Source organism: Gobio gobio, assembly GCF_949357685.1.
Source record: "Gobio gobio genome assembly, chromosome: 1".
NCBI lineage: Eukaryota > Metazoa > Chordata > Actinopteri > Cypriniformes > Gobionidae > Gobio > Gobio gobio.
Genome location: NC_137097.1, coordinates 64,705,072 through 64,721,320, shown reverse-complemented (window position 1 = coordinate 64,721,320; position 16,249 = coordinate 64,705,072). Strand labels below are relative to the sequence as shown.

The 16,249-nt window shown below is 38.8% G+C and overlaps 2 protein-coding genes across 3 annotated transcripts; both read right to left on the bottom strand.

Annotated features, from left to right (window-relative positions):
- Positions 1-3,320: 3,320 nt before the first annotated feature.
- soul5 (heme-binding protein soul5) lies at positions 3,321-7,166 on the bottom strand. 2 transcript variants are annotated; one of them, XM_079823314.1, is made up of 8 exons: positions 6,913-7,005; positions 6,756-6,815; positions 6,586-6,667; positions 6,358-6,478; positions 4,138-4,277; positions 3,891-4,054; positions 3,682-3,786; positions 3,321-3,608 (listed from the first exon to the last, which is right to left on the bottom strand). In XM_079823314.1, coding segments are annotated over exons 1-7 (648 nt in total). In that variant the 5' UTR covers positions 6,915-7,005; the 3' UTR covers positions 3,321-3,608; positions 3,682-3,707. The 2 variants fall into 2 exon arrangements, with proteins under 2 accessions (XP_079679440.1, XP_079679439.1); XM_079823313.1 differs by having other exon boundaries at positions 3,323-3,582; positions 6,913-7,166.
- shfl (shiftless antiviral inhibitor of ribosomal frameshifting) lies at positions 7,145-14,293 on the bottom strand. Its single transcript, XM_079823302.1, has 10 exons — positions 14,163-14,293; positions 13,738-13,879; positions 13,522-13,571; positions 13,284-13,322; positions 13,109-13,162; positions 12,959-13,018; positions 12,689-12,844; positions 12,428-12,531; positions 12,195-12,352; positions 7,145-9,495 (listed from the first exon to the last, which is right to left on the bottom strand). The coding sequence occupies exons 1-10, from the start codon at positions 14,187-14,189 to the stop codon at positions 9,281-9,283; spliced, it is 1,005 nt and encodes a 334-aa protein (XP_079679428.1). The 5' UTR covers positions 14,190-14,293; the 3' UTR covers positions 7,145-9,280.
- Between the last annotated feature and the right edge of the window lie 1,956 nt (positions 14,294-16,249).

The window sequence follows — 16,249 nt, the reverse complement described above, 5'->3', positions numbered from 1 at the left end:
CATGTCTGAAAACATAATTTTTGTTTTACATTTCATAATAAACTCATACAAGCTCAGTACCCACTCATTTTCCATCAGTTTATTTTTGTGGATTTAAATGTGTGCAAAGGATTGTGGGTGATTTAAAGGGATAGCTCACCCAAAAATGAAAATTCTGTCATCATTTACTCACCCTCAAGTTGTTCCAAACCTGTATGAGTTTCTTTGTTCTGCTGAACACAAAAGAAGATAGAGTGAAGAATGTTTGTAACGAAGCACATAGAGCAACCATTGACTACCATAGTTGGGGAAAAAATACTATGGTAGTCAATGGTTGCTCTATCTGCTTTGTTACAAACATTCTTCTAAATATCTTCTTTTGTGTTTAGCTGAACAAAGAAACTCGTACAGGTTTGGAACAACTTGAGGGTGAGTAAATGATGACAGATTTTTCATTTTTGGGTGAACTGTCCCTTTAAGGCCACGAAGGATACATCCGATGTCATCGCCAGCAGCCATATCACCCTGTAGCCCAAGACTGGTTTCCCACTGAAGCTAAGCAAGGCTGAGCCTGGTCAGTACCTGGATGGAGACCAACTGGTAGAGGTGTTAGTGAGGCCAGCAGGGGGTGCTCACCCTGTGCTCTGTGTGGGTCCTAACGCCCTAGTATAGTGATGGGGACACTAGACTCTCAAAGAGCACCGTCCTTCGGATGAGACGTTAAACCGAGGTCCTGACTCTCTGTGGTCATTAGAAATCCCAGGATGTCCTTCGGGAAAAGAGTAGGGGTGTAACCCCGGCATCCTGGCCAAATTTGCCCATTGGCCTCCTAATCCTCCCCCTATTCTGATTGGCTTCATCTCTCTGTCTCCTCTCCACCAATCAGCCGGTGTGTGATGGGCGTTCTGGCGCAAAATGGCTGCCGGCGCATCATCCAGGTGGTGCTGCACATTGGTGTGGTTGAGGAGATTCCCCCCTTCTATATGTAAAGCGCTTTGAGTACCCAGAAAAGCGCTATAAAAAAATTATTATTATTAGGGTGACCATATTTTGATGACCGAAAACCAGGACACTCGGCCCAGCAGTGAGATACTCAAATGATAAAGATTAAAAGATTCCTTATTAATTTCAATACATTTAAAGGATGTTGTCACTTGTCTTGCCTACTTGTCACTAGGTGGCACTATAATACACAATATTACTCTGTTGATTATAATTAAAATCTTCTGCATATGGATAGTTAGGTCGTTCATATGTTTTTTTTTTCTTCTTTCAGATCTTTTGAATCAATTAAGCACTTTTTGATATCTGAGAAAATAATCATAAATAATTGAAATATGGTTGTCTCTGAATATTAATGAGAATTAAAGAAAGTGATATTAGAATAAAAAAATAAAAAACACATTTGGGTAATAAATGTAGCTGCTATGCATGAAACAAATGGGACTATGAAATAATAATTCAGAATTAGCCTTTATCTTTTTTTTTTTTTAATGGAACAGTCCAAGAATATGCAATTTGGCGCAGATGCTGATATTTATGTGGCTATAAATTTGTAATGTTAATCAATGAGATTTTTAATAATAGTACAGCAGACTAAAATGCATATACATATCAGTGATATCTGCCAATAATATATCTCAGTAAAATTATATTTAAATGCATAGTTTTCATTATGTAGGGCATAACATATACAGCGATGCAACACATATATGTACATATTTGTAATGACTGAGAAATGTACTGTTAAATGTCTGTTGTATCATATTTGATGATAAGATTTTTGTAAAAAATAAAATAAAAAAGGAAGCCTAAATTGCATCAGTCCAGTAAATGTTAATCTTAAAATATTAATAACAATATTAAAGTTTTTCTTCCATTTACTGGACTCTAATTCAGTAAATTCATTTTAGACTGGTGTTTTTTTTTGTTGCTCTATCCTGAGCCTCTGCTTCCATCAATACGCATGCGTCAATACGCAAACTCTTTCGCCATAAAACGATGCGTACGGCAATCCGCTGGAAGTCTATAAAGTTTTAAATATGGATATTTTTCTTACTTCACTTCAGAAGGCCTTTATTAACCCCCCTGAGCCGTGTGGAGCAGTTATATGATGGACAGATGCACTTTTATGGACTGCAAAACACACACACACAAAAAAGAACTTTCACTGTTGTTAGTTGCACTCAAATCATCCTTGTTCACATTACTTAAAAAAATCATGTAACTAAACTTACTTAGATGTACTGAGTTGTTTCTACTAAAAATGAGTATTGTCAGCTTTACTTAGGTGTTTGTTCGGTCGACTTAACATTGCTGAGTGAAACAAACAAACTGGGCAGTGGATCTGTAGTTCCCAGCATGCTTTGCAAGGGACTGCATTAGGAGAGTAAATTTAGGGATTAAAGTGTTATTTTATCCTTTTCAGTAAAGGGAAATATGTTGTTTTGTTTGGGTTTAAATATTTTAGTTTATGTTAGTGTTATGTGCAGTTATGTTGGACATTTAGAGGAGTTTCTGTAATTTTGTGGTTACCATTATGCAGAAGAGTGGGGCCTGTGTTTAGGCTGTGGCCACTCATACACTCATTAATTGGATGGACTTTCTGTTCTCAATTAAGTTAATTTTGAATTTTGTTTATAAAAATATGCTTCTTGTTATATTTAATTGTTCTCCACTTACACTTGTAGAGCAAGTAGATCATTTAATAAGGCAAATTAAATCAATATATGTGTTCACCTAACACAATAAACCGTTATAAATGTAACATAACATTATTAAGTAAACTGCACACATATCAATATTATGTAGCAGTGACAAATTCAAATGGTTTGTATTTACTCAAATACATTTTGTCAGCTTTACTTGACTTTCTTTTGTTCATGTAACTAAATTGTTATTTGTAAAAGTGACTCAATATAGTTGTGTGGAACCACTTGACGCTGCTGTTTTAAGTAAATTCAACAAATTATTTTTTTGAGTGCAGAAACTGCCATTATAAAGCTTGTATGGGCCTGTACTTTTTAAATATAATTCCGATTGTATTCGTCTGAAGGAAGAATGTCATATACACCTAGGATGAGTAAATCATGGGCTACTTTTCATTTTTGGGTGAGCTAGCCCTTTAACAAAACAATTTGTGGTGCTGCAATAAATGTTTCTGGGTCCACAGCCTGCAGTATATTAAGGGTTTGCATTTTTTTCAGTGCAAATAATAACCCTTTTACCACTGGACATCCACAGCATAGTCTAATTTAGCAATTGTGGCCATTTTCCAACCTGCACCTGTTATACATTAATATATACAATACACATGAATTGAAAACAAAAATCCAAAAATACACAAGTTTATAATGATGTTTTTATTTTCTTTTAAAAACATATAAAATGCTTATAAGAATAAAACATTTTTGGAGTTTGACATTTTTTTTCTAAGACAAATTGCATATTTGTTTTAATGTTCTCTGTTCAACCTAACCCAACCCATTTACAATATAGTGTTTATGGTATAAAATCCTACAGTACTTATAAAAGCTTAAAAAGGCAGTTTATCTTGTTAGGACTGTAGCACACAGGTGTAATACAGATCTGTTCTCTGTTGCTCTGAAACAGAAATGACAAATACATGTCTAGTTAGACATTAGACGTAGTCCTCCAAATGATTATTAATGGTAAGACTTTTTATTTAGACGAGTTATTTACCTTGTTAGAGAGGAGCCTCAGAGAAATTATTCACTCGTAGGACAGACAGGCTCACCCTTAACAATATACCACACCTCATTGTGCCTGTTCATAATCTTCATTGGGCTGCAAAACACACACATACACAGACACAAGAATAAACATAAGATATAAAGACATTACAGAATGTAATTTGCAGAATGGAAGTATCATATGGAAGCTAAGCGCACCTGTCATAGCCGACGTTATAGTAATACTTGGTCTCGTATGTAGCCTGTACATTGTCCAGCGATGTCTTTAGACTCTGAGCCTGTGATTTGGACACGACTGACATCATCCAGCCACCGTAGCTTCTGACGTACACTTTCATATCCTGGGTGTCTGTGAAGTATATCTGCAAATACATTGAATTCAGGTTCATTAATAAAGATTCAATCCAATAGACAGCACAGAGAATATCACATCAAAGAGACTCACAGACGTATCAGTAGGTTTGGGTGGGTCGGCCTGGTATTTGGAGGGCAGGAGGAAGCTGAGAACATAGACTGATGACTGCCACATGCTTGCACTCGCATCGACTTTAATGATGACTGGTGCAGTCATGTCAATCTTGGCACCTAGAAATGAGAGAAGTTATTGGATTAAGGGTGAATGTCACAAAACTTGTCAAGAGCTTGCCCTTTTCATAAAATCACTTAAACCAAAATGAATATAAACAATTTTATGTCACTTATGCACCTCTACCCCCTCCTATTTTCATTACCATAATGCAAATAAACAATTTTTTATTTCATTCGTATAATGTGAAAAAGTAGCTAATGATGTGGTATTTCACGTTTCACTGTATACTTTAATTTATGCGGATTTACACACAAAAAAACACTCTAACAATAATGAGATATACCATTTAGTATAATGGAAAATAAAATGTCTGGAGGCATTATAGTCATGTTTTTATACAACATACCGCCGTGTTGAAATACGGACCCGTTGTGTTTGACTAAACCTCGGAGAGAATCCTCACGCGCATTATATGTAGCTAATGCTATAGTAGCCTAGCGTTGCGTTGTTTAGTGATTCGAAGAGCGTAAATTAGACGATGAAACATATCGTGTTTCACCAGCGGAAGCAACGGGAGAAATATGCTGCGCCTTTGTGTGCTATGGGAATGATCGTAAATACGAGTTTCCTAGTTAAAAATCAAACATGAATGCCCTCTCAAGTCGTATTTACCACTGGGAAGCTCGGGGATAATTTTGATACCTAAGTTCCCTAGAAGAGCGGGCCATAAACATTAAATTTGGCGAAGGGGTGGAACAATTGCTGCTGTGACTGCTATTCTTTATTAGTTTTTTCCCCCCACAACTGCTGCCTTGTCTTGTTTTTAAAGTAGTGCATATTTAAATATATTAATAAATATTTGGAGCGTATTGTATGTTTTATACACAGCGAATATTACGGAGCCTCGCACATGACATGTAGGAAAAAACTAGTTGGCTTAATCGTGCACAAACATGATTTATTAATCGAGGGAGCAAATTAGTAAATCGTGTGGACGGTTTAGCAAGTCGAGGTTAACGAAGTAGTAAATCGTCCGCACGATTTATAAATCAAGGGAAAGAATTAGTAAATTGTGCACACGATTTACTTTTTTTTTCTTGCACGTCGTGCGAGGCTCTGTAGAAAATAGCCTGTATTTGACTGAAATTCCAGTATAGTCAGCAAGCTGATGATCTAGATAGCGCGGTTAATAATTGGTTGTCAATGAATGGGATGCTAAATATCACTTTAAGGCTTTAATTTGGCTTTTAAATAAGCTTGAATGCGACGAGAACATTTGCTGCCTTCACGTGCTCTCGGAATTATCGTAAATACGAGTTTCCTAGGTAAACATTGCACATGAACGCCCTCACATTTTGAAACTTGAATGCAATGCGCTCGTAATCACGACTTCAGAAGTCGGAATCATCAAATTTCCGATAGCACGTGAAGCGTAAGTGAGAAGCTGCTCACTGCAGAGCAAATGGGAGGAGCTTACATCTAGCTCCTCCTCGGTAGACGACCAGCGGGGAGGAGTGAATGTAATTTGGGCTTAATATCTAGAGCTAGAATATCCAACCACACCCTATCCATTGGCATGAGTAGCCTACCTGTACGGCCGAATCAGTGTTATCAGTGTTATTACATAAAGTTCGATGAAATTATCTTGTCAATAGATGGCAGTGCAGTGTCTAGCGGCCTAAAGTAGGAAACTGAATGCATATTAATTAAAGCGATACTCCACCCCAAAATGATAATTCACTAATTTACTCACCCTTACGCAGTCCCAAATGTACAGGCTTTATTTCTTCAGATGAACACAAACAACACACATATGACAGGTGACCTTAATGGTTTATAGTTTATAGTTTTGAATATTAAAATATTTCTTACACACACGTGTCAGATTCATCAACCTCGGGTTGTGTTGATTCCTGTCTGTTCACTTTCCGTGTGTTTTTTAAATACCAACTTTAAGGGTCACATACACTTGCATTATATGGACACATTGATTACTTTTCTAAAACTGTTTGTTTGTGTTCATCTGAAGAAAGAAAGTCTTTTTTTGGGGGGGGGGGGGTCCCCAGACTCCCCGCAATATGGTAAAGACATTTGGTCCCCCACAATGTAGGCAAAATCTGACCTGCACAAACTCACCAGCCGCATTTTCTCCAGAGATGTATTTAAAAAGTTTCCTGAACATCCTTGGAATCGCAATATCCATGAAATGGGATTCAGTTTCTGCGGTCACCCACTTAACAGCCTCATAGTGACGTACCTGTATGGAGAAGATGACTTCATCTCAGTGTTTGAGCTTGTCATGTCATTTCTTGCTATATACTCAATCTCTTTATGCTCTAATTTACATTCCATCTCGTGTCTCACCTCATAGTCATCTCCCGCACAAACCAACTCATACTGCAAGCACTCTTTCGTCTCGGTGCAGAAACTTCCACTAGTGGATTCACTGAAAGATGCGAACAAAACACATTAAACACGACATACAGTGCACATACAGTATAGTGTTTCTAGTATTAATTAAACATGAATCTCACCCCACTCTTCCCTCTACAGCCAATGCAAAGAGCAGCACGGTCACCCCTGTCAGGAAAATCCTTTAAAACACAAAGAATAAGGTTATAATTAGGGTAGTAACTTGTTAGAAGACTTTCTTGTACAGCAGTGTACAAGAGTAAAAGCTTCAGTACTTACATGTTGTAGAATGTTGTAACTTCAGGCTGTGAAGAGAAGAAGCATGCGCACGTCCGCCTGCAGGCTCTTATTTATACATGTAATGTTATGAAATATGTTCCCTCCTACAAGACACGCCCCAGCCCTGCAGTCATATAAGCATGTTAAGTAATAGGGGTTGTCTCATCCACTAGGGACAGCATTTCATCGTTTTTTTTTTTCTTCTAACCTTGTTGTGGTTGAAAGTTATTTTGAATAAATTATATGATTGTCAAATGCAGCCATGTGCAATATTTAGAAATGTTTTAAGGACAGAACTGTATATTGATAGATGTACGCTCATATCATTGCTTGTATTTTTACGTAATGGATAATTTGTGTATTTTTTAAGGGTAGATAGGGTTCTCTTAAGAAGGTTGTAACATAGCAAGTAGCCAAACTGTATCGTTATGTCTGCCGTTCGATCTATTCGGCCAGGCTGTCAGTGAAAAAGCAAACATAACCTTTGACCGCAGACTGACCACAGCTCTGTTCATGGTGTGCAGTAGTGTGCGTTCAAAGCCAGATGTTTAAGTAGGCTAAATGTCAATATTGCTTAACTTTTTTGGAGTGGAAGAGGGATATTTTTTCAGGTGACAAACTGCTTCTTAATGCCTTTGATAAACGCTTGTTGGCCCAGACAGTTCTATAAATGCAAATATTTAAGGACATCAAATTTATCATGGTTTTAATGTTGTAATTTGGCCAAGTAACTATTGTGTACGCAAAACTTTGGTGTGTTTTTCCCCCCATTTGATGGTCTCACAGAGATCTCTTCGAGTTAAGGAAAATAGGCTCCTTACAAAAGGTTTAGCTATTAGGAAACTATTCTTTGTCTGTCCAGTCTCGATGTTATCTGATATCTTTTTTTTAGGGTTTTGTAATGGCTTTACAAGTGTTGGGTGTAGCTGGGTGTCTGGTTTCATGAATTGTACAGGTCAGCTTCATACACCAAAAGAGTTCATTCCACACCTGTTAAGATTATTTGTCAACGTAATTATACAAAGACGACATTATTCAAAGGTGTTATGTAATACCAAAGACAAACCTCTTCTAAATCCACATTTAATCCAGATAATCTTTATTTTGACACATTAATAGTAGGTTTAACAATTTCCTTTGTCTTTGGCCAGTTTTCCCTGCACGTGAGTTCGCCATGAAACGCCTATGTAGCCTATAACAGCATGTTCCATAAGGCTGACATAACAGGAAAACTGTTTAATTAATCAAGAGCGGACTGCAATTTTTCTTGAGTGAAGTTGTGTGATGTGTAATCTCAGACAAAACCGGTTTTGAGAGAAATGTCAACATAGGAAAAACAATTAAAGATGGACATTTAGGCATGACAAATCAAACTGAATAGTTAGAATACTCTGTTCTTTGGTGTCATATATGTAATGTGATGGCTTGTGGCTTATGAATCCTTTGATATGTAGGCTATGGAAGCTTGTTTCTGCCACAGAATAAAAAATGAAAAAGTAATTGCGTCTTTATATCTCACAATTCGGACTTTATAACACGAAACTGCAAGATATAATGTCAGAATTGTGAAATACAAACTTGCAATTCTGAGAAAATGTTTTCCCGTCATAATTCGATCACGCAATTCTGACTTCATAACTCGCGATTGGTAGTTTATATCTCACAATTCTGAGAAAGGAAGTCAGAATTGCGAGTTATAAATTCAGAATTGCGAGGGGGGAAAAAAGTCAGTATTTTGACTTTATAACTCTGAATTTATATTCATCGCAATTCATCAAATCAGAATTGCGAGATGTAAACTCAGAACCATCTTTTAAAATGTTTTATTCTGTGGCGGAAACAAGCTTCCATAGATATGACCCTAAGAATGGCAGAACAAAGACTGAACACTAGCATGAGAGAGGGAAATATAGGCTACTCATTTAAATATGGTGGAAGTCAAATAATAAGGATAAGAACTTGTAGTAAGTGAAACAAAATCTGGTCTTGTCTGTTGAAATCAGCTATGTAGTAAAAATGATATCTGTACTGTTGAATGCTTGATTTCGGTTGGTTGACCGTTATTCCATCTGTTAAGTATTTTGTTGACTACGTTACAGTTTTATCTGTATGGCTGATAACCAAATGCTCACTTTCTCACGCACACCGCTTCATGTTTTGGTGTGCATTAACAGATCCATAATTTAACGGGCCATCATCAATCATTCCTTATTCTGATTGTGTCACCTGAATTGTTTGGCGTGTGTTTATACAGCCTGCAGTGCATGACATATGTCAACAGTCAGACTGCTTACACCTTTGTTTCTTTGAGTGAATCATTTGAAATGGTATTAAGACGAGCATGCTCCATTCAAAGTAACAACTGATTTCAGCTGCTGCTGCTGTCAGAGTCTTCGTCAGACTCTTCTTCAATGTCATCTAGAATGAGCTGATTGATGCTTTCTATCAGACTGCCCTGACTCAGACAGGTGTTGACAGTGGATCCGCTGCTGATGTGAGCGGGGCTGGGGTACACCACGCGTGGCTTCCTGTTCCTCTGTCTGCTATGCGGATGAACGCATTCGGTACCAGGCACATGGGGCTCTAGATAAGACAAACATGCAGCCGATTAATATTCAACATCAACATGAAATGCCATTCACAACCCATTTCTCTTCCGTATTGAGACACACAGTGAGCTCCAAAAGTCTGATATCACTGTGGGAATATGGAATTCAAAATCTAATGTAAACCTGTAAATATATATTCAGCTTTAAGCATTCTGGAAATGTTTAAACTAAGAAATATTTATAGATAGAAATAGATTAGATTCTATTTCAGAAATATTATGGCCACCAATTAATAATTTGTAGGTTATACTAATCATTTATATTTAACAAATTATTACAACGTGGCCATGATTTACTACAGCGACAAATAACAAAGGAATGATTTCCTACTTAATGGTCACAATATACTTTTTTCCCCTGCATGTCATGTGCATAAATGTGTGTGTTCTTTGATGTTCTTTCTTTCTTTCATTATAGCTCAAGGATCATTCTCAAATCACGCTGGAGAACAAGACCATCAGGTTTGACGCAAACTTGTGTAGTTCAAACTTGTCTTCACTGGCTGCCCGCAAACAACATCTACTTTGACCTGTCCTCAAACACTCTAGTTGTTCGGCCTGGATGAGTTTGGTTTGTGTTGTCTTCATGTCAAGAAGACGCTGTTCTCTGTGCTGCCAAAGCAAATACACTTTGCTGCACTATCAAAGGATGAGGACTCAAACTCGAGTACTCAAACCGACTCCATTGTTACTGTTCGTATAGTCTCAGAGTGACCTTCAGAGTGACGGCAGACGGCCTGGCCTCCATCGCAGCTTTCATTGGTCAACGACCGCCCACGAGGACATTTGGCTGACATGTAACGCAACCAATCACAGCTAATTTTGTTCTGCATCATGTTTAGGGACATGAAAATGTAAAGTTGAAGTCCCTGCAATAACAGACTGGCATGCTTTTGTTCAAGTTAACTGAAACAATGGAGCCGCAAACTTCACATACTTTTGAAAATCCAGTGTTTAGTTGATCCTGGTACGCGCTCATTGTCACAGTTTTAAACACGATGGCTTTTTTCTTCCACGAGGGAGTTTGGAGTCACAGCATTTGTTTCCAGGTGGACCGTTAAAGTCCTCATGAAATCAATCTTATTTACTTCGTTAGCACACATTACAGGTCTTAGGGTGAACAATTAATCCGTGCAAGTTAATACACAGATTTTTTTTTTGTGTAACCCCTCCTGTTCAAACCGCCCGCTCCAAGTGGGACTCGAACCCGGGTCCGCCAGCATGAGAGTCAGACGCTCTAACAAGGAGGCTAAAGGCTGCCACCCCTAGTATCAGTCGCTAGAGCGTCTCTCGAGATTAGAGGAGTGAGGTTTACTCGCACAGCGACTACTAGCTGGCCTCCGTTACACTCATCCCCCCCCCCCAACACACACCTCACTCCCATCCGGGTCACGACACCAATGTAACCCCTCCTGTTCGAACCGCCCGCTCCAAACGGGACTCGAACCCGAGTCCCCCAGCATGAGAGTCAGACGCTCTAACAAAGAGGTTTCGGTAACTTCCAGTCTGAAATTGCTTTCCCTTTCCGATTCCGGCAGTTTGACAGTTTGGGTTTGAATATCCTTTACCACACCCCTCCAACCGTTAGTCTGCCATGAGCGAAAGATGGAGAGGAGGAGCTCTGAAGTAAAACCCTGCCCTCTATTCAATATTCTGTTTCACTTGGAAACACATCACAGCACTGAAATAAAATCAGTTGCAACTTCCAGTTCACTGGGACTTTAAAGAACGCAACACACTCGTCTCGCGGACATCCTGTAGAATTCAACCAATCAGATGACGACTTCGAAACTCCTGAAGTGTTTCCAGATAAGTGTGCCATACGCATCAGATGTTCAGCCAACGGTCCGTGGGCAAAGATCCGCAGCTTAAACTCAGATATGCTAATGGCCATTTTGTTTCTGACCAAGCCGCAACCTCCCGCAGTTTCTCTTAAAGCTAATACGGAAGTGACATTTACTGCAATTCATCGACTGGCCACTAGGGACAGGCTCCAGAAGGGAGCAGAATCTCATTGAGCCCCATGTTAAAATGCCCAATTTTACAGCAGATTAAAACATGTTTACAGCCTGGTACAAATTGTGGTTCTGGTCTATACGGCTAATTTTGCCCTTCACGACAACTGTGAGGGGGGTGATTTTTTTTAATAACGCATTCGTTTACATTATATAAAGCATTAAAGTTCTGCATAATTAAGGGCGTGGCCACTTCGAGTGACAGGTGGATAGCCATTTATCTGCTGTCTGTTAGTCATCGCGTCACTTCAGCTCCGCCCATGTCCCGCCTTTTTGCCCATTTTCTGTTATCCAGGAGTGACGCGCGATGACATCTCGTCCATACTTTGCACTTCAGAGCGGCTCATCAGAATCCTATGGGTGACGTCTATGTTTCTGACACGTGGTGCAAGCGGTCGACCAATAACAACAAACTGAGCCATCTGACCAATCAGAGCAGAGGAAGCTCTCTGAAAGGAGGGGTTTAGAGAGACTGAAACCTTTATTGAGCCGTTTCAGACACTCTGAGAAAAGAGTGCAATGTACATTATGAGAAACTTGACCCTGCATGCATGTGAATCTATTTGTAGGAGACCTCCAAAACAAAATTAGGAATGTTTAAAATAGCATAAAAGGGCATAAACCTCTAGTGATCATTGTGTCAAACAGCATCATATTACCCATTCGATTATAACAGTCTTCAGCAAGGCAGCTGTGCTGATTTCTTTGTCTAGGCCCAGGTATCATGCCCCTCCTCCTCGGTGGTAGAATCTTTGTGGGGAAAATGGCTGAGCGACAGCCGTAACAAGGGGAACGTCCGTCCATCCGACCAAAACCCCTAACAGAAACATAATATGTTAACACTCATCAACACTTACTGTACATTATACCATACGTAAAGTTAAAGTCTTACTTGAAGGCCCGGGCGCAGTTTGGACAGTTAAACTCTGCTATACCCCACATTTTGTCGGCTGGCACGGGGTCATACTTCTTTTTGCACCGATGACAGCGCGACACCTATAACAAGCCAAGTGCACGCCGATGAATGCTATACATTTTCTATTTCTTTACAATTTTGTTTGGACCATGACATGTCTGAGCTGTGACCGGGAGCAGCTGAGGCTGATGGAACTGAATGTGATTTGAGCTTTCAAGGTGTGGTCAGACGTCATACCCTTTTCCTCTGAGGCACACGTCGCCACCAGTCCCTGTCACATGACTCGCAGGCAAACTGGTGGATGACAGAAGGGATCTGGTTTGCCTGCGCCTGGTCAAACATTCGCTTGTTTTCCTCTGTTAATGGCAGAACCCGTAGACGCGCCCCGAGCTCCTGCAAGCATGTCTGTGCATGTTAGTTCACACTCTCTAAGGTACACCTACAGTATTAAATTTGGTTTAATTCACACAATTTCGATTTTGAATTAAACAATGCGAAGAAACTAACCGCTATATCATTATCATCATTGGGTTTTTCCTTTTCCTTTTCCTTTCCCTTTCCCTGAGCCTAGAGTGGAACAGGAGTGATGCAATAAGTGCAACATGATGCTTTATTTGTCCTGTAAATCCACATGCAAATGGGGAAACACCTTCTTACTTGTGCTGATGGACTTGCACCAGTGGATCCAGATGACTTGGCAGGCTTTTCTTCCTATGAATTTTTGATGATCACATCTTGACTATCAGCATTATGCGATTAAAACGATAACTGGTACTTTTATGTTCAGAAATCATGTAACGTTAAGGGCGTTAAGAGATGATCGGGATGTTACCTTTTGTTTTTCATCCGCTTTGAGCTTCATAATCACGTTCTATATATGAGAGCAGAAAATGTGTTAACATATGATTATAAATACAGTGACCCCAGAACGTATACGAACACTTATAGTCACACCTAACATGAATACAACCGCATTCATGTATTTTAAGCATGCTCTAAAATAATTGTTTGCTACTAAATACACCTTCAATCTTTTTCCATACATTTGCATAATGTCATCTGCACCATACCTTAGCCACAGGGTCATTATTCAAAGCTGACCTGTCTTCCTCGTCCAGCTCTACATGTATAAAAATACAGTAAATAAGATGTGCAGTCGACACAAACTAAAAACACACATAAAATATATAAGAACTAGAAATTGCATGAAAAGTAGAATGAGTAAGGGCAAATACAGTAATAGACTAATGAGACATGGTTCTTAAGAGAAAAGTTTTGCACTTTACCCCTGTCATTATCTGCCATTAGGGCGACATACATTGCAACCATGCGATGGTTGTTCCCATAGCGTCGCATGAGTAATACAGCCTTGTCAATTTCAATAAGTCCATGAAACTTCTCTCTCAGTCGCCTGGCACTTTTTTCCAACTGCATAAAGAGAAAACGAATTTAAAATGATTTATCTTTTTGTGTTGTTGTTGAAAGAACAAGCACAGGGTGAAGGACTCGTGCACTATAAATTCATACAACGGTGATTTTATGCAGGAAAAACATAAACACGTTTTCACCTATGTTTATACAATTTGCATTGTGATCAAGGAAGTTACGGTACGGCACTGCACTTCCTTAAATAGCGATCTGTCATTGTCTAAAAAAAAAAAAAAAAATAGCACACGCAATGTCTTTATTACCGGAATAATGAATACTATACCTCTACTTCTTCATGCATTCGACTCATCTCGTTCAGTGCTCGGTTTTCGTATCAATAACTGCCCTAGATCTCTTTTAGTGTTGCACCGTTTCCTTTAGCGCTTTTAGATCACTTTCGGTTTGATCAGAAATACCACAACATGACCACTAGAGGCCGCCACAGTACAGCTGTAAACCGAGCACAAACTAAAAGGCACTCTTGACTTTTCAAGCAAAGTGTAATACTTAATACAGAACAGCATGCTACTAGTATACTACTATATCTTTATATGGTAAAAACAGTAAGAGTAGTAGCTATGCTTGTGTATGTGGTTCTGAATTCAGCATAAGATTGTGATTTATCGATTTGCAGTGATTTGAATCTTTTGAAACTAGGGCTACATCCTAAGTTATGCCATATTCATATGACATAGAACATTTTCAAATCTTAAAGGAGTAGTTCACTTTAAAATTAAAATCCCCCCTTGATTTACCCACCCTCTAGCCATCCTAGCCTAGCCTGGCTCCACCCTCCTTCCTACTTCCCCAGCTCAGGTGTATATGTCTATTAATAAATATCCTGACGCTTCCAAGCTTTATGGGGTTGAAGTTTGAAGCTCAAAAAAAAAAAAAAAAAAGCACATCCATCAATAATAAAAGTACTCCACACGGCTCTGGGGGGTTAATAAAGGCCTTAAAGGGATAGTTCACCCAAAAACAAAATGTAGATGTTTATCTGCTTACCCCCAGGGCATCCAAGATGTAGGTGTCTTTGTGTCTTTAGTAGAACACAAATTAAGATTTTTAACTCCAACCGTTGCAGTGTGATAGTCGTATAATGATGTCAATGAGATATTTTAGAGTATGAGAGTAAAAACACATAGACATATGAATCCTTATTAAACCATGCGGCTCGTGGCGACACATTGATGTCTTAAGACACGAAGCGATCGGTTTCTGCGAGAAACCAAACAGTATTCATGTTATTTTTTTTACCTCTTATCAGACGAATGTAATCTAGTATTCCCAGCGCCATAACTTCCGGCGAATAAGGTCAAAATACTAGCGCGATCAAATAAATATTTACGTAGAAGCCTCATTCGACCGATCTGTGCAGGCACTAATGAGGAATCTATGTGTATATATCTATGATTGCGCTGGTATTTTGCATGTATTTTGACCTTATTCGCCGGAAGTGATGGCGCGGGGACGACTGATGCAGAGCCATAGAAAAAAAAGAAATACATTTTTAAATATGGATATTTTTCGTACACAAATGCATCGATTCACTTCAGAAGGCCTTTATTAACACCCCGGAGCCGCGTGGAGAATGTTATTTGACGGAGAGATGCATTTTTTATGGACTTCAAAAGCAACAATTACTGCTGTTAATGCTTGGATTAGCCAGAACATTTTTAATATAACTCAGATTTTATTCATCTGAAAGAAGAATGTCATACACACCTCGGATGACTTGAGGGTGAGTAAATCATGGGCTAATTTTCATTTTTGGGTGAACTATCCCTTTAAGCAAAGCAATAGGATTTTTTAAAGAAAAATATCCATATTTAAAACTTTTTGAATATGTAGCTTCTGCCAGACCGCCTTCCGTATTTAACACTTTCTGTTCAAATCACTTACACGTTCTAGTGATATGTCCCCCCAGTCACACTTTTTTCGTAAGTTGAATACGGAGGGCAGTCTGGCGGAAGCTAGATATTTGACTTTGACGTTTTAAATATGGATATTATCTTACAAAACCCCATCGATTCGCTTCAGAAGGCCTTTATTAACCCCCTGGAGTCGTGTGAAGTACGTTTGATGGATGGATGCGCTTTTTTGAGCTTCAAACTCAATGGACAAAGTCACTGCCATTAGCTATAAAGCTTGGAAACATCATCATATTTTTTAATATAACTCTGATTGTTTTCATCAGAAAGAAGAATGTCATATACACCTGGGCTAGGATGGCTTGAGGGTGAGTAAATCATGAGTAAATCATGGGCTAATTTTCATTTTAAAGTGAACTACTCCTTTAAGTCAAGAATTCAGACACATTACAAAAAGCGCAAGTTACATAATTAGATTACTTTTTTAAGTGACCAGTAA